At 46.5% G+C, this 25,657-nt stretch overlaps 1 protein-coding gene across 22 annotated transcripts in view; it reads right to left on the reverse strand.

Moving 5' to 3' along the window:
• epb41l2 (erythrocyte membrane protein band 4.1 like 2) overlaps positions 1 to 25,657 on the reverse strand; it is a 94,173-nt gene that overhangs the window by 1,695 nt on the left and 66,821 nt on the right. For 5 of the 22 annotated variants that reach the window (XM_070446504.1, XM_070446502.1, XM_024000284.2 and 2 more), the window contains exons 6-22: positions 24,005 to 24,080; positions 22,502 to 22,720; positions 22,090 to 22,177; positions 20,813 to 20,965; positions 20,383 to 20,480; positions 18,099 to 18,271; positions 15,220 to 15,314; positions 12,232 to 12,285; positions 12,067 to 12,099; positions 9,797 to 9,955; positions 8,180 to 8,332; positions 7,531 to 7,593; positions 6,542 to 7,174; positions 5,285 to 5,413; positions 5,116 to 5,214; positions 3,501 to 3,581; positions 2,580 to 2,695 (exon numbers count right to left, since the gene is read on the reverse strand). In XM_070446504.1, the coding sequence (XP_070302605.1) occupies positions 2,588 to 2,695; positions 3,501 to 3,581; positions 5,116 to 5,214; positions 5,285 to 5,413; positions 6,542 to 7,174; positions 7,531 to 7,593; positions 8,180 to 8,332; positions 9,797 to 9,955; positions 12,067 to 12,099; positions 12,232 to 12,285; positions 15,220 to 15,314; positions 18,099 to 18,271; positions 20,383 to 20,480; positions 20,813 to 20,965; positions 22,090 to 22,177; positions 22,502 to 22,720; positions 24,005 to 24,080 (2,414 nt within the window). In that variant the 3' untranslated portion in view covers positions 2,580 to 2,587. The other 17 variants (XM_024000285.2, XM_024000288.2, XM_024000295.2 and 14 more) reach the window with 17 other exon arrangements.

The following is a 25,657-nucleotide window of genomic DNA, read 5'->3' on the forward strand; positions in this document are numbered from 1 at the left end:
GTCAGTAAGTATTCAGCCCCTTTGTTATGGCAAGCTTAAATAGGTTCAAGAGTAAAGATTTTCTTAGCATGTCACACAAGTTGGATGGACTCACCCTGTGTGCAATAAGTGTTTAACATGATTTGTGAATGACTACCTCATCTCTGTACCCCACACATACAATTATCTGTAAAGACCATCAGTCGACCAGTGCATTTGAAACACAGATTTAACCACAAAGACCAGGGAGGTTTTCCAATGCCTCACAAAGACAGGCACCATTTGGTAGAGGAGAAAAAAATACAAAAAGCAGATGTGGAATATCCCTTTGAGCATGGTGACATTATTAATTACACTTTGGATGGTGTATCAATACATCCAGTCACTATAAAGATACAGGCATCCTTCCTAACTCAGTTGTCGGAGAGGAAGGAAACTGCTCATTGATTTCACCATGAGAACAATGGTGACTTTAAAACAGTTAGAGTTTAATGGCTGTGATAGGAGAAACTGAGGATGGATCAACAACATTGTAGTTACTCCACAATACTAACCTAATTGACAGAGTGAAAAGAAGGAGGCCTGTACAGAATACAAATATTCCAAAACATGCATCCAGTTTGCAAAAAGGCAATAAAGTAATACTGCAAAACATATGGCAAAGCAATTAACTTTTTGTCCTGAATACAAAGTGTTATGTTAAGGGCAAATCCAATAACACATTACTGAGTACCACTCTATATTTTCAAGCATAGTGGTGGCTGCATCATGTTATGGGTATGCTTGTGATCGTTAAGAACGGAGGAGTTTTTCAGGATAAAAAACCCATTTGGAATGGAGCTAAGCACAGGCAAAATCTTACAGGAAAATCTGGTTCAGTCTGCTTTCCACCAGACACTAGGAGCAGGACAATAACCTAAAACATAAGGCCAAATCTACACTGGAGTTGCTTATACCAAGAAGACAGTGAATGTTCCTGAGTGGCTGAGTTACAGTTTTGACTTAAATCTGCTTGAAAATCTATGGCAAGACCTGGAAATGGTTGTCTAGCAATGATCAACAACTGATTTGACAGAGCTTGAAGAATTTTGAAAATAATAAATGGGCAAATGTTGCACAATTCAAGTGGGCAAAGCTCTTAGAGACTTACTCAGAAAAACGCAGCTGTAATCGCTGCCAAAGATCATTCTAAAATGTATTGACTCAGGGGTTGAATACTTTGGTTGAATCAAGTTTTTTTGTCCACTTTGACAGAGTATTTTGTGTAAATAGTAAAAAATAAAAAATAAATCTATTTCATCCCACTTTGTAACACAAAGTCAAGGGGTGTGAATACTTTCTGAAGGCTCTGTAGGTAGACAAGACAAAAGCACTTGATGATCTGACAAGAGCGACCACAAAATTCTCACTGAAGGGTAAATACGCTGCTACACCAATCAAAGCGTCGTTCTATTCTCAGCAGCCGCTGCAGTCATGCTTATTTCCCCCACAATTCATAACTGGAGAGGATGACYGAACTAACAAGTGGGAAGGGCTGGCTCAGGCCGGAGGTCTATCGGGTCCTCCTCTGAAGTGGTGGAAATACATTTAGCACATTGTATTGCTGAAGTACAGAGCAGGCTCTGCATGGAGATGGATTTTAAGCAATAGCTTAACTGTAAACAAGTTCCTGTGCATCGGGCGACTGCCATTACCGGTCTGAGCAAACGACCAATGGACATACCGCTAAATGGGCAGGGTGTAGGCAGAGCAATGAGTTGGTTGGACAGAGTAATACCTAAGTAATCAAGGAATATTATCCACCGAGCACCCCTGAATCGACTATATTTAACAATTGTCTATGAGCCTCTGCCTTGCTGTGGGTACATTTGATCCTATCGTGTGAATCCATTTCTGGCTCCTATTTGATGGGCCCATAGATACTGATTTATGACTGAGGTGTATTCAAGACAATTCTCTGGGCTTGATCCAAGCTTCATGAGACTTCAATGGATTGGAATGGTTCCAACTTCAGGGGTTGACAAGGTCGAGTGACTGTTGAAAGAGCTATTGTGAAGGGCTTTCACGCTAGCAACCTACAGGGAATATTTGTTCTCTTCTCCTCCATTACACCAATTAATTACCATTGTCATTAATCTGCTCTTCCTGTGTGTATGAGGGGTCATCTGTCTGGTGGAGAGTGTGCGTCCACAGTCTGCCAGTATTGTGCATGTTAGAATACAGATAGTAACGTCACGAGGTTAGTAAAGCCGGTGAAACAAAACATTTTGACCAGAAAAAGTGACACATCTGCAGATGTTTGGTTTGCTGACATTTTGTATGAACTTTACAATTCATCCAAAAATAGCTCAGTCATAAGTGCAGACAGAGCAAACGGGGAGTTAAGAGAAAAGATGGAGAACTCAAAGAAAAAGACAAGGAGACAGTCAGTTCCACCCTGTGGGGGACTTATTTCCGGCTGATGCCTGTGATGTGCTGTCGGTTTGGGCTAGAAGGGCCACTGTAGAATCCTAGCAGAGAGGGACTAACCTTTACCACTTAACCCTATAACCCCCCTAATCACCACACCCCTGGGCCTCCTGGTGGCTTCTGTTCCTTACCTGGCYCCTCAGTCCTCGCCCTCCTCTGCCAGCTCTGTCTCTTTGTGGACCACCACCCGAGTCACTGACATGTCAGGGTGCTGCTCTTTGGCTTCCTTTATAGCCTGGGCCAAGGCCTACCCGGGGTGGCAACATGCCACGGCAACAACACACCCAAAAGGAAAGGGAGACGATGGCATTAACGGAAATAAAGAGGAACAAAGGAACAGAAAGAAAACAAACAAAATGGAGGCGCTATGGATACAGATGAGAAATGCAGCAGTGACAACAACAACAAAAAACAGCAAAACATAAAATGAAGACAAAGGATGGGAGGGGGAATGGAAAGCATGGCTTGGACATCTGCCCATGCTTGTGCCTTTGGGGTTTGGGAAGAACTTCTACTGTGGAAACATATGTTGTCGTGAATTTCGGTGAGTTCTTTAGGGACCTCTTTGTGTGGAGTGTATCGGTCTGCTGTACTTTTTGGCTTAATGACGAGATGAGCTCTCATACGGAGGTAAAAGACTCATGCCACTTTAAATCAGAGAGCGAGGTCTTTTGACAGGGATCGATGCATCTCTTTCAGCTGAGACATTGATTGAAAACACTTAAGTCCTCTTCTTATTGCCATTTCTAGTCTAAAGGAGCAGACACCAGAGATACTGGGCCACCACATTGAATTCTCATTCTTGCTAAAAATGGCCAATAATATATTCTCTTAGATACACCACTTAACTGAACATATGAGCGCTTGACCTCAGTCAGTAGTATGGTACATTCTCATATCATATTTCCAGAAGTATAAAATGTTGGAATTTCTTTTGACAGAAGTGTAATAAGCCGACATCTTCCATTCAGTAATACAAGCTGTTGTGGTGTACTGTGTAATTGGTTCCCACCAGAGGACGTGTCTGATTGGTGTGACTGACTGACGCTCACCTGATCGTGGTCGATGTCCGAGTCTCCAGTGATGACAATGCGCTTCTCGATCCTGGTTTCTGAGAGACCACCTTTTAATGTCTGCAAACAGACAGGTGTTCAGGATAAGTGCACAGACATACTGTACGAGTAAAACAACAAATCCTTCAGGCCCAGGTTTCCCAAAAGCATCTTAAGGCTAAGTTCATCGTTAGAACCATTGTAGGAGCATCGTTAAATCTCAGAACTGTTTCCCAAAACCCTCGTTACTAAAGTTGCACTTGAAAATGCTTGTTATTTACCGACTGCCTCAAATCAGAACAGCTAAGTGCCTTGTTAAATGATTTTTTGCCCTTTTACGGCACTTTAAACATAGAAGATCTCTTCTAAACATATAATCAAGATGTTTATATATCTCTCTCTCTCTCTCTGTGGCTGCTGATAACTTCAGAACGAAGTTTACTACAAATACAAAGTTATCAAAGTCTTTGCAATTGTTACAAACAAGCAAAGGGTAAAAATGCTTCAAATTAAAACGGAGATGACTGCATTAAAATATATATACAGTATAGGCCTATATTAAGGCAAAGTGTGGCTACTTTGAAGAATCTAAAATATATTTGGATTTGTTTAACCCTTTTTTGGTTATTACATGATTCCATATGTGTTATTTCATAGTTTTGATGTCCTCACTAATATTCTACAATGTAGAAAAAAGTAAAAATAAAGAATAACCCAGAATGAGTAGGTGTCCAAACTTTTGACTGGTACTGTATTTCAATAATATTGAAAAACATTACATGTTCAATCAATTGAGTTCTATTTAGCTAATTGTAGGCTACTGTCTGTAATTTTTCTCAATTTCATGATGTGTAGGCCTAACATGCACAATGTGGCCAATATTTGATTTAGTGCAGAGGATAATCTAAGCATTAGAATAAACTGCCTCAACATATATCTCTAAGAGCTGATCCATCGTCAGTATTGTGAAATAATTATAATGTTAAGGTAAGACTTGAATGGGCAGCAAGGTAGCCTAGCGATTAAGGGCATTGGGCAAGTAACTGAAAGGTTGCTGGTTCGAATCCCCGAGCTGACTAGGTAAACATTTGTCGATATGCCCTTATGTAAGGCACCCTTACATAAGGGCACATCGGAGTAGAGGAAAATCAGAATTCTTCAGCATTCTGCTAGCAACACTGTCCACTGATGTTTGGGGTCTGTTGAAGCCAGGTGCGGCACACAAACTTGGCCTGGGGTTTGGCATCTATGAGTCTGCACCAAGTCACAACAGAGGAATTCTGCCTGGGCTGGGTAGGTGCCAGTCACAGCCCCAAGCATCAACACAACAGACTACAGAGCAGGCTGCTCTACATTTGCACACAGATTACACAGAATAATGCTGCCAGATGGGAATCCAATCCTCCCTGCCACAGAGTCCACAGTCTACATACCATGGTGTTTACACAATAGACCAGGGAGAGCTGGGCTGTTACCTTGCTGATGGATGTGGCTTTGAGGTTACCATGACAAAGTGTGTGGTTGCCATGGCGAAGCGTGCGGCTGCTACAGCGAAGTGTGCGGCTGTGAGGTTACCATGGTGACGCGTGGGGTCACTGTGGTGACGTGTAGTTACCTTGGTGATGTGTGTGGTGGTGGTGGTGCACAGTGACTCCGAGGTAATGGTTTGGGCCGTCATGAGAACGCCTGGTTCGCCGTCTCCGCTGCCGTCCAGCTGGAGAACACACACGGAGCCAGTTAGATATATCACCCGTCTGAACACTAGCCGTTTAGTGGTAGCCTACCTGTGCAGCCTCGTACGTGATGGTCTTTGTCTCGGTGTGCACGATGGGAACCTCCTTAGTGGCAATCTCGGTCTTCTGGGCCGCAAACGTGTCTGAGATGGTCACCATCTCGGTCTTCACCACGGGTGGCTGGGGGGGGGGGGGGGGGAGAGAGAGTCACGACAGAGACCCACACTTCTCATATACCAAGGGCAAAGGCAAACACAGCACAACCTCTAAAGAAGTAGGAACAGAACTCACGCATGGGCTGCAAATGAACGTTACAAAAATGCACAGAACTATAAACGACAATGCCTTTGGCGTAACCATGCAACCAAGCGCATGCAAGCAAAGTTACCAACTGAAAATGCAAAATGAAGCAAACGAAGCAAATAATAGAGGTTTTTGGAACTCTGATGTAACGGTACAATGCATTTTTGCTTTGATCTTTGCCACAGGCGACCAACAGCACAGCACGATACAGACATGCATTGACTTTCCCACAAATGAACGGCGTGACATTTAAGTAAGTGGTTGGGAGGACGAGTCCTTGAAGACCGTCACGGCAGAGACAAAAACCCAATTAATGCCAGTGACTCATCTCAACCAAGAACTTAACCAAATAAAGACCCAATACAGGCAAGGGGACACACTTCACATGCTGTAACACACACGCGCATTGCACAACAATGCCTCCACTCCTACGCAATTCTCAGCGCCATCTCTGCCAGTGCGTTCACAAACACAGGGACCAGGGCCGACACACACATATGTACAGTGTATATGTATGTATACGTGCTCACAGTATGTATAATGTAAAGTAAAAACAAAACACCAACAGAAACGTGGTGGACTGAGAGGTGGCGATGATTACAGTGAAGTAGTCTGGGGGACAGATCCACAGTAGAGTAGGGCAGAGATTTGGCACAGATGCACAACGGAAGGTGCTGCTTGGGGGATGTTAGACATTACTTCTTACGATTATCACTTATCATTTAACTTCCTTTAGAGAAAATTAGCCCAAGCGACCGCTGTGCAGGTGAAAGGACTTCAGCCTTCCGTTGCTGTGGCGCTCAGGTGCTGAGCGACAGAAGCACGGACAGACAGCGTAGAGAAGCAGCAGGCAGGTACAATATGAAGGTAGGTAGGTAGCTAGGTATGTAGTAGGTAGGTAGGTAGGTGGGTGGTGGTCAGAAGTGCGTAGTATGCAGCAGTAGGCTAGGCGACGGGCCGTGCTCTGCACTACGCAGGTCTGGGAGACGGCAGCCATTAATTTACCTCAGAGCAACAAATAACCTGGGGGAGGCGCTCTGTCTCGGAGTGAGACGCGTCCCCATTGACTCTGGGCTCCTCCTCCTCATCCAGGGCCACGGTGCCAGGATGGCCCTCAGGGGACTCGGCATGCCCGTTAGGGGCCTCGTCAGGGGTAACCAGGATGTCCTCGGGGCTCTCCTCCGCCACAGGGGCTAGTTGTGGTTCTGTCGCGGAGGTTTCTTCCACTACTGCAGGGACAGGCTGGGCCTTTACCTCGACCACTGGTTCTGGTTCTGCAACTGGCTCTTCATTGACTTGCTGTTCCTCCTCCTCCTCTTCTTCTTCCTCGGGCTCTTCTCTGATCTGGTCCACTGAGGCGCTGACGGTGACTTGCGGATGGTACTCCCCCGCCTCCTCCTCCTCCTCCTCCTCACTGTCCGAGGACACGCTCACAGGCCTCTTCTGCTCCTCCTTAACTTCCTCCTTGGGCTTCTTGACCTCAGTCTCCACGGCGACGGGGGTGATCACCTCAGGGGTGGTGACGGTGACGGAGCCTTTGGGGGCCACCCTGATCTCCTCGACAACTACCGTCTCTTCTATCTCAACCTCTGCTGCCTGCCATGCCGCCTCGCCGGATTTCTGTTTATCATCTGCACTCTACACCAGAGAACAAAAACAACAAACGGGATGGAGAGAGAACAACAAAGACGTAAAAGATGACCACACAACCCAACAAAGAACAACGACACCACCAACTGAAAAAAAGGCAACGCAACGAATATAAGTACGGATGGAAATGGCAACAGATGGAGAACGAGCAGCGTAACAGCAACCAGAAAAAGGAGAGAGAAATAGAGAGATGGATGGCTGAAAGAAGAGATGGCTGAAATGAAAAAGGAGAGATGAGCTGGAAGTTAAGTATATGTGTGGGGGGAGATGGAGGGGCAGGGGCGGTGTGATGGGAGAGGGGGGGGGGAGGGGGGGGGGGGGGCGGCGGGGGGGGGGGGGACCACCTTGGCGACCGTGTCCACCGTGAGGTCAGGGAGAGACTCCTGTGTTCTGGATGGGGGGCATCTCTGTGGAACGTAAAGGCAACCAACAGGCAGCGGTCACTCACACACATCAGCATGACATCAGGAATCACTACGGTTACCATAGCACTGTACAGGTTCTCCGGGTTAGGAGAGACTGTCTCTCTCTCACATGCACAAAACATAACCACCTCACTACCCATCTGTAGGAAGGGAACCTTTAACAGTTCTATAGCATATAAACACATTTAGTAACACTGTCCACTCAAATGAGACAGAACACAACAATTCAAAGAAAGAAATGGCAATTGACAGAAGCGTATGAAATGACAAGAAAATATTCATGCCAAAGTTTATGGCCAGCCTTGTTTGCTCTATAATTTCTTACAGCGTGTGTGRAAAATGAGTAAGTCATCTGCATATACTCTATTTGCATTATATTGTGCACTGCCAAGCCAACACAACTAGTCACCATAATAGGTGATACTACTTTGATTGTGTGTGGTAGTCTGGACTGGTCATGAACTTGGTGTGGCAGAGTTAGAGATGCACCATGGGACAATACATTAGTTGTCGCATGGATAGCGACCTGATGTTTTGTTGTTTTTGATTCATCTGTACTGAGGAGCACCTCGGTAGTGAGTAGAGCTGAGACCAGAGGGCCAGACGCAGAGACTACAGCGCCCTCTGCTGCTCGCCTAGTGGTAGTGCAGCCGGGATCAACCAGACCAGACTCGCAGGCAAATTTACTGAATAAAATGGAGGTCATTTCCTCTTCCAAGCTCTACACAGGTTAGAGAATGACAAAGCAAAGATGCAAGAGTTAGAGGAAGGACAGACATTACTGGAGAGAAGAGAAGAAGAGTCGTCACATTCACAAGCTAGTCTACACACACAGTGCAACAAAACAGAAGATATAGAAGTGACCTTAAAACTATACAGTGGCTGAGTGATCGAGCAGAGTGATTGAGTGCAGTTTTGAGACGGGGGTGGTGGAGGTGTGCGTTCTAGGAATGAGGCAGCACACGTCGGTTAACAAAGGACAACACACACCACCACACACACACACACACACACACACACACACACACACACACACACACACACACACACACACACACACACACGGTTTATCACACAGGTCCAGGACCAGACCCAAGGCCTGTGTGTGAACACTATCACCTGCTTGTCAGCAGTAGAGAGTGACAAGAGTGATGAGTGAGAGGCAGGCATGCAGTACACCACTCAACACAGCCAAATACAGGTCTGAAACACAGGGTGGGAAAATCACAAGAGGAGCCACTTGAAGTAGGAACTCAAAAGTCAGGCTTGTCCAGCTGAAAGGAGGAGGAGCGGTTACACCGACACACAAGTGTACGTGAAAGACAGTACGCACAGAGTTGTGAAATTCAGCAGTGAAAGTTGCAGCTCAAAGAAAGAAAAGCACACTTTGGACAGCTCTGGGAAAGTCACAATAACAGTGGTCAAATAAAACCGCTTACTCTGTGCACCATCAAACATAATAGGCAGGGCAAAACTTGAGGAGCGCAGAAAACAAAAGAGCGGAAGAACATTGGGTGGTGCAGTCTGACATAACATGCATCTACGGCTCAGGACAGAAACACAAGAGATCAGAGTGCTTAAGATGTGGACAGTCAGCCAGAGAACTAATCCGATCGGAAGCTGACCGTTCATAACAGCAACAGTAACGAGATAAACTCAGCCGCCATTGGCTGAGGGGAAGAGGAGCTGGCTCAGCCATTGGCTGGCAAAAGAAGAATGGCATTTACAGGCAGATAGAGGAGCCCACAGAGGACCCCGTGTGACAGTTGGGATTATGGGTAATATCATTAAATCACATTAACAGTCAGAGGGAGGTGAGGGAGAGAGAGAGCAGTGTACTCTAGTGACGTGTAGAGGACTGACAGGTGTTATTCTTAGAGAGTGGTCTACCCATCTTGTTCGGGATAGCAGTGTGGGGGGGGGGGGGGGGGGGGGGATTGCTGAGTTAGTGGAATTAGGACCACAGAGAGAGAGGGAGGAGGAATGGTGTTGCTTCTACGTCCCAACTGTCACATCATAATACAACATCAAGAGAGGCAGAACCAGGGGAAGGAGGGTGGAGTCAGGGCCTCCCGGCAGGCTAGAGACAGATCAGAGAGAGGTGGAGACAGGGAGGAGAGTAGAGGAGATGCAGGCAGGCTGGCGGAACAGGAGGACTGACGGTAGGACACGGCTGGACACGTACCCCTTGGGCCTGCAGACGCAGGCTGGTAGCCGGGCTGGCTGTGAGGCGCTTTTCCCACTGACTGGGACGCGGCTCAGGGGTGGCCTCCATAAAACTGCGCTTTAACTCGCTAATGCTAGCCTGATGTTTCAAAACATCCTCCTGAGTCTTATCCAGGTCCTAGTGGTGCCAGGAGGACGCCACACATAGCCATGGTGGGGGGTGAGGAGAGGGGACAACAACAATGGACAACAGCTACATTAGTCTGGAAATCATGACAGTAACAGGATGGACGCCAAGCCTCACTGACTGCCCGTGTATGGCTAGTTTTAGTGTGTGTATGGGTGTACTATTTGTGACCGCATTCAGAATTATAGGCGTTTGTCGCTGTTTCCTACCTCACAGTCGGCTCAAATAAATAAATAAAATACATCATTTTTGAACATGTGAACTATCATATGGCTTAATTACAAACTTGTATGGGATCCGTAAATATGAATACAAATATTACAATTATGAGCCTAGTTTGGCCAAGGAGACCTAGCTCCAAGTAATGAGGGCATTTCCTTATGAGCCACCAGGAGGCGCTATCACTCCACAGAATGTACAGGCTGGTAGTCGCACCGTTTCTTCACTGTATTTAGTGAGACTAAGAAATAATSGCCATACATCGTCCCAATCGTGACCTCACTCTAACGGATAACGATATCCAATTAAAAGCAGTCCGATTTCAACTCGTTGTGAGCCCTTTTAGAGAATTGGACGATGTAGAAAACATCCACACTGATCAAAGGTTGTGATGAGAGAGAGGCATCAGTGAGGTGAGGCTTTGTCAAGAGTTTAACCCTTTAGTTCAGTAGTAGCCTACAACGTGAAAGACACAAACATGGAACTGCCAATGGAACCCAATCAGAGGGACCAATTTTGACCATTTAGCTTTAAATGCTCTCGTAGTCACATTTCGACAGGTGTGAAATTATACATGGCATAAGGCACATGCTGTTGCCATGGTGATAAGTGACAGTGTGGCTTCACTTTAAATACATTTACATATTCTTTTTAATTTCCATTCAACATACTCCAGAAGGTTTGAAACACTGTTCTCATTATCTACACCTCATGAGTCTATTCCAGGTAATTTCTCCTATCGTGACCTCGGTAAGGGAAGGTCATAATAAAAGTGTAGTTTATTTACGTTTAATAGCGTAAAAAGACATTCTAGTATTTACATGGCATAAGGCATCATGGCAGTTCCACGTTTTGGGGGCAGGTTTAGTTTGTTATTGTACCATTACAAATTCAAAACTCAAATCAAGCCAACCAAAGCAGGAAAATCCCTAAATGGGTTAGGGAAACAATATTAGTCGGATATCACCGGAAAATACTAAATAATATGTTCAAAAATAATAATAATAGGCCGGTAATCAGCGGCCACCCTCACCCCACTAAACACCAAACCCTGTTGGGTCAGACATGCACCCGATCCCCATCCCTCATGCAAAATCATGCATTGGTGTTCAAACACACACAATCACACACACAGAGCCTGAGAGTGAGAGGTAGACTGGAGTAGTCAGCCTGGGACAGGAGCCAAGAGGACACAGGCTTGGGCTTTGATTCCCTTTAGTTAGGCGCCAATAGTCATCATAGTCATACCAACCTCCAACATTAAATTGCTATGTCTGACATATATATTTTCCCCCTGCACTCTCAACTTTCCGCTCTGTGGAATCAAAAAATGAAGACATGAGGCATTTGTGCAAAAAATTTAAATGAGGAAATAAAATGCAGCCAGAGGTGAGAACCTGTGCAGTCAGGACAGCTCCAGTACAGAGGCTGTGGGGACAGGGCCACAAGCACACTGGACGTCCAGTAGTGGTCAGGGCAGACCAGAACGGACCCTCTCCAAACCACACTTCACCTTAGCTGTGTAGTGATCAACTCTAATACTAAAACGTGGACATAGAGAACACTTAGTCCTCGCAATGTGGAGCTCATTTGGGTGTTAACCCTTAGAATGCTGCAGCTAAGGCAAGCCTATCCTGAACAATGTCCTAAACCATATTATGTGCAGCTTTGGTGGCGCGTGGTTGGACAGCAGTGTGTTGTACTCCTTTTCCCCCTGGAAATAAAACACACCAAATACATCCCAGATCAGTGGCACCAGCACAACAAAGCATACATTCCTGCAGCAAAAGTCAAACCCAGGCTACAAAATGAGGCAGAGAGGATGTGGAAAACCCCAGCTGATTTACAGACAAATACACCATCAAACAACCAATCAAATCAACCTGTTGGGAGGAGTCTGGCTCATCTACTTTCATCTAGGAGTGCCAAGGAGAAAAGGACATGTTAGTTTGACACCTGCACTGCCCATATCTCTCTGTATAAATGGTATTATAGATCATCTTAAAAGGTGCAGTACGACGGCAAAGATGGCCGCCGCCCTCACAGACCTCAGTGCCCTCAGTAGGTGTGGCCACCGCCCCTTCGCTAGGCTCCTCCTCTACCTGCATGTAGTGGGAATGGTTTTTGTTGGGAGAAAGATAAGGTGAAATGGCTGATGGGAAAGGCTGATTCCCAGCAGCACCACATAACGGCGCGATGTCATGTGACTGAGGGAGGAGCAGCCAGGCTCCGCCCACATGAGAGTAAGGCATGAATGAGACGGGGGGGGGGGGGGGATGCACATGCTGGCCTTGGCCGGGATACTGGGCGGCGGTCTGGTCTCGTTTCTGTGTAGAGCTGATGTTACCTTTGTGTATTTTCTACCTTGTATTTTTTACTGTTTTCAAAAAATTGTGAGAAACTCTGGCATATTAAATGGCGACTAATAACACTGATCAGGACAGAGGCAGGGAGTGAAACACTGCAATAACGTCCTTATAGGCCAAAAGTAGCTTGATAACAGACATATACTGAACATATTCACACATCTAGCGGTTTATCAACATTTCCAGCCAAACGTATGATGACAGGAATTTATCGTTTTACAACACTAAAAAGTTGTACACGGTATCCTTTTCCTCTTATTCATTTAACGAAAAGGATTCATGACAGAGCAGCCAATACCAGTACAATATGATTTCTAATTTAAGATCTCTGGAGATTGGCGAAAGATTACAATTCAATTTGGTCATTTTACACAGAAAATCAAAGGGTTTGGAGAAGGAAAACGGAGAGAGAAACATAACAGGGAGGGAGTGCAGAACACGGAGGTGAGGTAGTGACATGGTGCCACCCACTTAAGGCCCCTACACACCCTACGCAAACAAAGTGACAGAGCGTCGTATACGATTCGTTCCAAAATTTGACACGCACAAAATAGTGTGTAGAAGTACGTAGAGAACGACGCGCCGTCGCTGCGTTGGCGTAAAGTGTCGTAGCGGTCTTTAGGCAGCAGGGTCACACAGCTCTTCCTGCAGCAGGGAAGTGTGTGTGTCAGTGTTTTTGTCTGAGCAGAGCCTGGCCACGGGGGCGGGCTCCTTGGGCTCCAGATAGCACAGCGACAAGGCCAGGGGCAGGGCCAGGAGCAAGGCCAGAGCCAGGGACTGGGAGGCAGACAGCAGCACAGCCAAGATGAACATGAAGGAGGGCACCAGGGAGGTGGAGGAGAGGGGCAGGAAGCTCTGCAACCCCACGGGGACCAAGCAGGCAGCACAGTCCTGGGGCAGACTGGGAAAGCAGAGGTAGCCATCCTCATCCAGCAGAGAGAAGGGAAGGAAGCCCAGGCGCAGGCCCGTCAACATGCCCAGCAGGGAGAAGCCCAGCCTGGATTGAGCGGCAGCCTTGGCCTGGGCAGGTGACCCTTCCTGGGGCTCTGAGCTACATGCCAGGGGGGAGGGGGGAGGAGAGGCCTCTAGAGGCTGGTGATGGTACTGCTCTGCTGCAGCCAAGCTGTCTGCATGCTGCTGCTGGGTACAATCAGGGTCCCAGATACCCGGGTAGTCCCTGTCCCCGTCCTCCGAGATGTCGGACAGAACGTCCAGCTCAGAGATGGTGTCCAGGATGGGAGGGAGGGATGAGATTGAGGAGGAGGAGGAGAAGGACAGGGGGAACATGAAGATAGACTGCACAGTGAGGGACCATCGTTTCCCCGCCGCAGAGAGAGAAAGAGAGCAGTCCACATGTAGACACCATGCAGGGAGGGGCGAGTAGGGGAAACGCAAGCAAAATCACAACCCATAAAATAAAATAAATGTGTGTGAGAAATTATAAAACAGTAACAGGATAGAGTGCACAGGAAAAGAGAGGAGGGGGAGAGAGAGAAACACACTATTAGTCAGTGAGACATGTCAAGTCAGGGGTGCAGCAGAGTGACACGGGTGCAGACGAGAGGTCACAGAGAGGGGGCAGTGGGAAAAGGTCAGGGGTCAAAGGTCAGGGGGTGCTGGGGGTGGGGTGTGAGGGAGGTCAGTCACATTCTACAACTGTACAACAGGATTAGAGCTGGCATCATTAGTGGACAGAGACGCAGACTGAAGTCAGAAGAGATAACGGGGGGGGAAGAAACTCAAAAACAAGAAGGTGTTTGAGATCGAGTTAGAGCACCGTCGTACTCTGGTTGTTCTCATTCGAAAAACAAATTCAAAACTCAATTACTTTTGAGCTCTGTCCTCTTAACAACATGTTCACTTCCAGATAAATCCCTGAGAACCATACATCTACCCTTCCATGGCAGGACAACATCTGCCGGACAAAAATCCAGTTAGTGGAGTCTCGATTAATAATCACAATGGCAAAGGGGGAGGGGGGGGTCCCATGGTCCTATCGGGATACATTACCCCTAGTACAACTAAGACAGTGTGCTCAATGAACTGGGCTTTATCGCAGAAGAGATGAGCCTCTGAATTCTTTGCGCTCAGTACCACAGGTTACATAACGAACTGAATACATGGCTTTCATGGCCAACTCACTGTAAGACTGAATAAGATCCTTTATACAGCTACCAAATGTCAAGCCAGTCTTAAACTCATCGAATAGGAACTAGCAGGGGCACGGAGCAGACAGTTCAGAATGGCATCCTATAGCTCCAGCTAATTCAATTAAACTATACACTGCTACAGCGGCTGTTGTATGACTACTAGGCTGAATGAGGGGGTTTGTTCAGTAGATGAGTCAAAACGCAAAGAAACACATTACACAGTAGATCTTTTGAGGAGAGGCGGGGAACGTGACAAAACCAAATATACAAAGATTAAGTCACTATACTGGTTGGTTTACATACAATCTAACGAACAGAACAATAGGCTAGTTATTCTAAGCTAGACAGTAGACATACAATGAATTGAGTTCCCCTGTAGTGAAACCTTGGGGGCATTTGTTTGAGACAAATGAGATTAGGAACAGACAGACAATTCATTCCCGAGCCAACAACAGGATGTCTCATTCTACCTAGAAAGAGAAGAGACTGAGTGAGAACATCGCCCTGCCTCCTCTCTCACCTTGGAATCAGAGGAGAGTTCCAGGCCAGGCTCCCTGCCGTTCTCCCCAGAGGTGGGGGCTGACTCGTGGGCCTCAGTCACGTTAATCACTGGAGCTAGAGGGGCACAGAGGATACAACACACACAGCTTTATATAACAATTATATTCTCCATTCATTTACGCATACTTCCGAATGATATTCAGTTCAGCACATCAATTCTAATGTCAACTTGTGCTAAAAATAAAATCGACAGTCACATATCACAATATCATTATAATTTTTTGTTAGGTAGCGTTAGCTAGCACTAGTTGGCTAAACCTGCTCAAACTCTGGTATTTTTCATCCTATAGCTATCTATAAAAAAATTATTAAAAAATAAAGACCCAACATGTTTTCAGCCCTTTTTTATCCAAGACTAATGAAAACTAATTTTCTCATGCTCTCTCGCCTCTCTGCAGCCGACATACGCTGAGCAATATGTTTGGAACATCGAATTGCAATAAAATCACAATATCAAATCGCAATACATATAGAATCGTGAGAATCACAATACATATCATGAGGTCCCTGGCAATTCCCAGTCCTAAAGTCAACGCCTGGCCAGCAGAGGGCACTCTAACCACAGAGCACAGTTTAATCTGGTTCATATGAAAGATTATTTTACCCTGCCTTTTGTGGAGGAGAGAAGACCATGATTGCACAGATTCATAGTACATACTAGACATGGCTATTTGTTTTGGTATAGTATAGGCCTACTTCCAATAGCTATTCAGATGAAAAGAGCTCAGAGAAAAATGACACAGCATCAGTTCTTTGGTTAAATGCTAGATCTATGTGAAACTACAGTAATTGACATGTCATGAATAGCAGTAGTGTACAGTAGTGGATTTAGCAGTGCCAACACACACACACACACACACACACACACACACACACACACACACACACACACAGACACACAGACACACACACAGACACAGACATAGACACAGACCAGACCGAGTGGTCCGTTCATGGATTCTTGAGGTTTAGTTGTGAGGGTTTGATATGGAGGCGGTGTGATATGGAACCTGTTATCATCTGTAACCGACGTGCCACCCACCCACAGCACAGCCGCCACTCCCTGTATTGTTGTGCCATATGTTGGGGGAAGAGAGAATAATTGATCCAGAAACCAGAACCAAATTCTCCTCAGCTAGCGTCGTCTCGTTCAGAATCCCAGTCCCGGTCCCATACCAGCTGTGACTCTCTCTAAAGCTCTGGGGGCTTACTGGGTCTGGGGGCCCTAATCAGGGGCCAGATCTTTGTCTCATTCAGAGCACAGAGAAGACTCCACAGCTGGCCAGACGGAGAACAAATGGTTCCCGCCGTCTCTTCTCTTGATAGCCTCCACTACGGAGGGGCTAGAGGGAATTAATAGTATAGAGCATTGACGATGAACGACCAAGAGGCTCCTCAGAGAGGACCTACATACAGGAGTGGAAAGGAGGGAAGGAAGCAAAGAAAGGAGATTCCAGAGCAGGCCAGGTTAGCCCACGGCTGGACTGAGTAGAGTAGAGTAATGAATGGCCCTGGTGCACTCAGGGTATTTGGGATATTTGATTTAGTTATCCTAGTACCTTCAGATCTACAAGCTAGACAGAGGGAGAAAGAAGGGCAAAAGCCCTCGTCTCATCCAATCGTTGTAGGCTACTCACGGCAACGTAGAGTATTGAATAACCAACATTCATTTGGCGATTCATGTTTGTCGAGCTAGTACTCTCCTCTTAGATTTGTGCTGATGTAGTGGGAAGCAAAATGCCGAATGGTCAATATTACACACTAATCTTTCGGTCACAGGAAACCACCGTACATGTTCAAGCTTAGATTCCCGGGTTTAATTACTACAACGCTTTCAGCTACAGCATCACCTGCATTTAATCTTCACGGCAGCCTGCTTGCAGGCTACAGTCCAGTACTACTGCATTTCAGTCTAATTCCCCAAATCAACTAGACACTAAGTTTTGCTCAGAGCAAGTTCTAGAATACTTTCATGGTTGAAAAAAGGCCTAATAGTTCACGTGGGCCTTGGACTGACAACATCCTTCATACGTGCAATTGTTTTAGTGGCACAGTTTCTTTCCCATGGTAAATGTACAATGTCACGTATACAGCCCGGGTCCAGCCATAGAAACACTTTTGAAATCCCCTGGTCAAGAAGAATGAGTCCGGATTCATCCACAGTCATTCCCAACAAAGGGAAACAGATGTTGGAGCCATTTCCCATATCTAACCAAATGCCCATGATGGGGAGGAAGTAATGCATACAGCTAGCTACACACACTCACTGGCTGACACCGTACAGGACGCTGGCTCCGCTCTAAACACTTTAGACGTGACCGTTGGAACAAACTAGGAGGATGGTGTAGTGTGCGCTAAACGTTAACGGTTGATCGGGACGAAACAGAGCGCATGCTGAGGCATGTTGAGGATTGCGGTCATACAGAGACATCTGAACAGGGTTGTGTTTCTTTTTGTACGTCTCACTGTAATGGTTTTCCTCTGATCTTGCGGGTCCTTTGTTACGCTCCCTCCTCGCTCCCTCTCTGGTTTGGAGTGTTTCCCAAGCAGTTTCTCTAAATATCTCTTTGGTGGCGAGGCCGGAGGTAGGAGGTGGTTCTGTGACGGCCACCTACGGCGTTTGCCTTGAGCGGACTGAATGAGAGCTCCCTGATGGTCACAAAGAGACTTACTGCTTGTGAAAGCTGGGTGTAGAGGCCATATTCCACTGAGTAGCACTCTCCACTCCTCCTGCAGAGATAGCTATGGACTGACTCAGCGGAGCCCATAGTTTAAGGTAGTGGGCATAGTAATACGGCATCCCAAATGTGTGTGTGTTTGTCTAGTGCCACGGCCTACCTCCATCCAGGCTTCGTGAGATACGCTTGCTGGAGGTGCGCTCGAAGTAGGGTGCCGGCCTGTCGATGAGGGTGCTGGCCTGTCGTGTCTGGGCCTGGGTCCGCCCACTGTATCGGAACTTGGAGCCCAGCGTGAGAAACTTGGCTTTAGTGGGCGCTTCTGGAGTCATCAACCTAGAGCGAGAATAGGACCAGAATAAGATCAATACTATTCTGAAAACAAACTTTTTCATATCCAGTTTAGTGGCAGTATGCAAAACTTGTTTCAGTTTACTGGAAGACCGTGAGAGTAGATAGAGTACTAGATTTTCTTCCAAATGAAAAATCAAATTTCATGCCAGTAAACTGGGCCAACCGCTGAAGCCAAAGTGATAAACATAACCGCTGTATTTACACACAGAGATGGCTAAGGATGAGTCATGAAGACGCAGGTATAAGGGATCCATTCAACAGTCTCATTGTTGGTCAGTGACCGTAAGTAAACATAGCTGTAAAGGGCGCCGAACATTTAGCCGTCTCTTATTCCCCTTAGCTGGCTCTGCTCTGAGTCACAGCTGTGTTTGGGACTAAATATTATCGGGAGACAGAGGTGGGAGTGGGGGAGGGCTGGTCGCAAACCTCCCTGCCCCTATCCTTAATCTCCTATGGCGACAGGGCTTTCCTGCCCGTCCAGCTCTCCCCATTCACTTCGCAGAGCCCCTTAAATCAGACATTTCTCTCTCTCTCTCTCACACACACACCTACAGAGCAGAAGTTCCTTCAAACAGGCCTGTGCCGGCACTCAGTCCAGATGTCTCTGGCGTCGTCCTAGTGGTGTCAGGTTTAGCCACAGTGGCGTCCATAAAGTGAGGCTATTGCTCTCTGCTCTTATACAGGCACATTGGGGCGGGGGTCTGTTGTTTAAACACAGGGGCGTGCAGGCCAGTGCTGATTTCAACCCCATTCAAACACGCTGGCCCTGGGCGTGCTGCTGGTGTGTAAGGGTCTCTGTGGATTCCATCATGATCTCAGCAGCCCCGGCACGACTTCTCCATCCCAGCACAGCCAGGGCCTGGGTCTAACATGACATCATGCCTTCACGCCACAGTCCAAAAGAAGCCGCTATTTGATCAAGCTCTTCGGTCAAGCTCTTTGGCCCAAACCCGATAATGACCGGGCCGATTAAAGCCCTCATTGGTATTGATATCAGTGTACAAGACCATTAAGCAGATGGCAGTTTAAGGAGAGTCATTATTAGGAGTTGATTTAGCACACAGAGAATCTGAATAACAGAGGAGAGAGGTGCTATTGGGCTTTTGGCTATTAGTGGTTGAGTTGAAGGCAGCGAGTGATTTTTTTTGCTTTGCATTTGTTGAGGCTGTGGCTCCCCTCCTTGTCATCTGTGCCAAGAACAACATAGCACGATTAAACAGCCGAGGATCTCCATGGCGAATCTGCTTCCAATTTGTCATGGGCCGACACTCCTCTTACAAACTGTCAAACATTGCGAAGCACAGCAGGTGGGATTTATTTAACGTGATGTGTTGCTGGGGTGATTCCAACCATAGGGCGTTGCGTTTCAAATGACGTCAAGACAGATGAACCCCCAAGGGACGGGCTGATCTGGGAGGGAGAAGTTGGGGTTTCACGGTTGAAAGACACATCTCTATCAGTGGCTCTGAGGGACTCTGCTTTCCTAAAGGATATTACATGTTTGCTCATTCTTAATCCCCAGTGGGGGACAGTTCCTTCCTTAATGATACATCCCTGCAGAGCGGACGCTAAGAAGACAGTTTAAGCGCATGATAATGGCCATGGCTTTACGCCTCGGGCGGAGAAGCTGCTTAAACAAATAAGTGCACAATGGCCTTGCTCCACTCCACTGTGCTCCATCTCTTCAGTCTTTTCACTGGACAGGAAGACTCGGGAGGAACTTAGTGCTCCCTAGAGACTGGCCAATTACACACTCCAGTTGGTACACACTTCAGACTGTGGGGGGAAATGCAATTTAACATGCTCCACTGTGGTTTGACATGGGCTCCGACTGTCTGTGTTAGCTTAGACACGCATTTCACAGAGTCAACAGGTTAGAAAGGGCCTGTAGATGGACTTAAAAAGGTGGAACAGAACATTTTAACGAATGGTGCAATCATTCAAAAACAACAGACTTCAAAGGACCTAACACACTAGCTCTTCCTAGTTCAGACATCTTTTCAAGTCTGATGCAGTGAGTTAGAGGTGAACAGGATTAAGTTCAACAGAAATGTAGGGGTCGTTGACGTGGATGCTGACAGTGTGATTGTTACCTGAAGAAGGTGTGATTCTCCACGCAGACCTTCCAGACCCTCTTGGCAGCGCGGTGGTTGGGCAGCTTGAAGCCCACAGAGCTCTCAAACTGCTCTGTCTGGAAAGCAGAGTATAGACGTGAGTTCCCCTGGGTACTGGAGACTAGCTTAGTTAGAAAACATACGCTCTACAAAAGACAGAGATATGGACCCAACCCCCCCACCTCCACCCCTCCCTCCAAGACACTAGTTTGAATGGGCGTTAAGAAAGAAATATCTAAATGTCAGTATTTCCCTCTGTACAATCAAACCATCTGCTAACACTGTCAGTATTTGGCTCAATGAAGGAGTCTGCTTCCTACGGCTGCTCTCTCGAGTGGGCTTTCGAAAGGACAACTCCAAAATGTGGAAATGTCTAGTGTTTTCCTCTGAGGGCGGTGCTGTTCCGTACCTCTCCCGGCCTGATTTTGATATAGAAGTTGCTGCGTTTGTAGGAAATCTTGAGGATTTTGGGCCAGGCAAAGCGGTTTATCCGGAGTCGGTCTTTGTAGATCAGCAGGCCGTTGGCACACACTCCCAACATGATGTCCACTCCCTCAGAGTCCTACAGACACAGACACCAGGCAAAGCAACCGTTCAGCAAAGTACAATGAAGAGAAAACACAGTCAAGTATGCAGTACAGACAACAAGGAGAGAACAGACAAGGTTCTCAGATTTCGTCCCAGAAGATTTAGAATATCGCCAAGGTGCACAATGGAATTATTTGCTATAACATACAACTAAATAAGGCCGGATATTCAATCATCCCATCACAACTCAATGGTAACGTTGTTATCAAGCTTGCACGACGCCATAAAGGGCCTTTTAAGTCCGTCTGTATGGATAGATACAGAGTGACTATTGATTTGTGTATTCAACGGTAAAATGAGGAAAATCCATCCCCGCCGATGGGCATGGCAACTATTAGATGCCAATGCATGGCTTTTAACCAAACTCTCTCACTCAGCATGGCCTTGGCATGCTTTTCCACATGACCTGCATTCCCTGCTGACAGAGAGAGAAAGAGATAGCATGAGTGAGTGAGAGGACATGTGGGCCTGACATGTACTTTTCTCACTGACTGTTGGGAATATGCACTAAGAGGTCACTGATCCCTCTCTCCCCCCCTATCACTCTCCCTCTCTGGACCCAATATTTCTCAGAGTATTTTCAACCCATGTCGAGTCCACGTGGAGAGAAAAGGGCTCATTCCACGGGGCTGTCCCCATGTCGACGGCCCAGTGAAAAGAGCTCCGGCTCCAATCAACCACATGTGTTTGTACAGCTGATGCGGTGGTAGGGCCGGCTCTCTTTTTGGCTTTGTGTTTTCCGGCGCCCTCTCTTCCCCTCACTGCACACCACATCAAAGGAGCCTCCCTGAGTCATGTGTGCTCTCACAGGCGTTTCTTCCAGACCTCCATACACAACGAATGAAGCATAGTAGAACAGTTCCTGGGACTAATGACTAAGTTTGGATACTGACCAGCAGGCTATGCCACACTACAGCTTACAGTTCATTCACCTTTCTTACCGTTATCAGCTTCACATTTTCTCATCGCAGGGCATTTTATAAACGTCAAAATGTTTTTCCTCACATTTCCCCTAAAATAAATACAGGAATTATTTCTTAAACATCATTTCTGGTTGAATTGGACATTTCAAAACCACTTCGTGTGGCAGCTAGGCACCTTGGCGTGGTGGAGATCCACACCGTACATCGACAACTTCTTAGCGTTTTCTAAGAACTGGGCATCTGCTTGAGCAGGAGTCATCCCCCTAGAAAAGTAGACAAAACAAACAATCTATTGTAAACAAACACAGAGGTGAAGAGTTCAAGTGAATGATCTGAAGTGGCAGGTCCTGAAAACGGGGAACTCAAAGTATGATAATGATCACAGTACCTGTAAAGTCCACGGGTCATTTCCAACTAATTTCTACACAGGTGTCTCTCCCCAGTCCTAGGTTTTAAAGAGGCCCCTTTAGCTATAATATTTAATCTCCCCTAAAACTATGACTCAGTGTCATTGTCACGTGCTCGTTTGCTAATTTAAAAGGGATGTGATCGCTGAACTATACCCTTTAACCCCACACGGCCCTGACCTGTGAGTTTTGTGGAGCTCCACCACCTTCTCCTCCATCTCCTTGGTCTGTGAGGGGGCGAACTGGAAGTCGCTGATGTAGTCGAGGCGGTGCTCGCCGGAGTCATGATCTCCCAGCTCGGCCTGCAGGGCGTAGGAACCCAGCAGGGAGTGGGTGACGAAGGAGCAGGGCAGACGCCCCGACACTATGTCCTGCCGGAGCTGAAGGCACAGGAGATATCTACAGGGAGACGGAGAGAAGAGAGAGATGGGATGATGAGGAAAGGTGGAGGGAGAGAGTCACAGTCCATAACCACATTGAGGCATGAAACACAGGTTGTAATTCTGGTCTGTACATTTCTCCTGACACTAGCCCACTACTTCAGTTCTGACACAACACTCATGTAAAAACTGTGGGTTAGGTGGGGGAGGGTGTTTTCCTGTACGTCACAGTAGTGCAGCAGCCTGCAGACTCAGAGAAGCAGAAATAACATACAGAAATAGCAAAAGGTTGCAGCAATATCCAGTGCAGTGATCTTCAGCCTCAAGAGTTTAGTGTCAGAACAGCCCCATGGCCAACGTCACAGGTAACCATCTCCACGCACGCCAACCTTTTTTCCCCCCTCTCACGGTGTGCAGCCTGCAGACTCAGAGAAGCAGAAATAGCATACTGCCTGTGACCTTGGCCCTGGGCTGAAACTCTTGAGGCTGAAGACCGCTCCACTGCACTGGATATTACTGCAACCTTTTGACAAGCGCCGATCAAAGAGGACATTTCTACGCTAGTTTAGGCAGCGGCTCAGTGATGGGAGTGCACCGGCTGAGGGCTCGGATCAGGGAATGATTAGACACTGGGAAGCTAGGGGGGAATACATGGACATTGAACACTCAGTGGATGCCCACCGCCCCCTCCCCTCAGTGTTTTGCTCTTCTGACCTCATCAACCAGTTGCTGCTGCAGTGTACAACTACTGTACAGCAATGGACTTGCCTTTACTGTATCTGGACTAGGTTATATAGACCAGTTGTACATTGAATAACAGTGCTTGCTTGTGTGTGTGTGTGTGTGTGTGTGTGTGTGTGTGTGTGTGTGTGTGTGTGTGTGTGTGTGTGTGTGTGTGTGTGTGTGTGTGTGTGTGTGTGTGTGTGTGTGTGTGTTTAGCTACATTCTGCATGTACATTCTGTATGTGCATGCTGTCTGAAAATCAATAGCATGTACTGTACATACCATAACAATACATGTATTTACATTTCCCCCATAAAGCCTGTGTACAAAATAGTCTGGAAAGATGTCCAAATAGTGTGAACGCAAAGTATTAACAGACTGTAGGTTTGAGACTGCTCCGGTCCACCTGTGTGGTATAAAAACATGATTTGTTTGCGCGACTGGGCAGATAATTTTTTGCTTTATGACTAACACAATAAAGCCAAACATTCAAAATGTACAATTGAAGGAGTGGGGACGAACAGATGTGGTGTGTGTCGTTGACCTCTTTGTTTCCTGATGAAAGGGACAGTACAATACCTGGTAATATCCTCGGTCAGCTGGGATGGATCCGGAGGGTAGAACTTGACATTGAACACAAACTGCCAGGTGGCATCTGTGGAAACGGAACAGAAAGAACAGGGGATGATCTGATCAAAAGAGTGAAAGGAAATACTTGATCTATATCGTCATAACACATGATCATTATTTCTAAGCCATAAGGCCAGGCCGCGTGTGTTCAAACAAAGACGAACCGACTTCAGCTAATTCGTTTGGGTGAGCGTTTGTATGTAGAGGAAGGAAATTATGCATTTAGTGTAAAATAACCAACACGGAAAAAACAAGCGATGGCGGCATGCCAGGCCAGATGTGCTAAGAACCAGATGTGCTAAGAACACACACTCTGCTAAAAGAAGTGGCACAGCCCCAACAGCTGTGCTCATCGACTGTCCGTAAGGTAGGTGTGTGTATATATATATATATATATATATATATATATATATATATATATATATATATATATATATATATATATATATATATATATATATATAGTGGTGGAGAAGAGGGAATCAGAGAACGGGGGGAAAGAAGGAGAGGAAAAAGAGACGGGCAGAGAGATAGAAAGAGAACAAGATGACACATTGGGAAGGATGTAGCAGCTGCAAGCAATTACACAACAGCTAAGACCCGTGAGGAGAGGCTTTGGGAAGATCTGAATTGCATACTCCTGGCATTCCTCTCTCCTCGTCTCCTTTTCAAAACCCATTGGAGGAGAAGGTCAGAGGGGCGGGACCTCGGTCTTCTCCTCCAATGGGTTTTGAAAAGGAGAGACGCCGCGAGGAGTATACAATCTTCTCTTTGAAGTGGAGTTTTGTCAAGCCTGGAAAGACCTGGTGAGAGGAATTTTGATTTGGTCCTGTACCGTGGTGCAAAGAGACTCATCCAAAATAGCAGAACAGAAACAGGGCCTTTCAACATACCGCTCACACTCTGTTTTGGGTATTCATCATTGGACACACTGAGGGGATTTAAAAATCAGTAGATTTAGGTTCAACCAGCTAGCGGAGAAAACAGTACATTTCAGAAAAACACGTTCAACAACTCTCACAAACGGTTTCAATCAACTTCACAATTGGAAAACATATGGCACATACCAAACAGGGTGGTCTACGGTGATAGTTGTGATGGGCTGAGAGTGGCTGTGAGGTGGGATTAAAGAGCTCATGTTCGGTAATGAATTATTGTTGTGACTGCTGTATATAAAAGTACCATGTATGGAAAATGTATATGTAAAGTGTGATATGTATATACATGTATTAAAGAAAAGTCTATACAAAAAAATATGTGTGCTCCAAAGAAGGGGGGTGGTGGATGGGTTAATAAAACAATTAAAACTCAAATCCTTGACACTTAATCATGACACAGAGTAACTTTTACGTAAGCAACGCACTTTCTAGTAGTAGCCTACGTTTTAGAGAGACTACTTGTGTTGGGGTCAGATGGGCTTAAGAGCCCTTTGCAAGGCTCCATGTTTACCTACCACTTCCTGTTATCAGCGATTCGAGAGCGCCATGTGAGATGAGACAGGATGAGCAGTGCTAATACACACTATCGCCTCATTTCTGTGTGCGCGCGTGTCCAGTCATAGACCACTGGCTTGATGTGGCGATGCCTAAAGCTTCGTCAGCA

Source organism: Salvelinus sp. IW2-2015, linkage group LG14 (assembly GCF_002910315.2).
Source record: "Salvelinus sp. IW2-2015 linkage group LG14, ASM291031v2, whole genome shotgun sequence".
Taxonomy (NCBI): Eukaryota; Metazoa; Chordata; class Actinopteri; order Salmoniformes; family Salmonidae; genus Salvelinus; species Salvelinus sp. IW2-2015.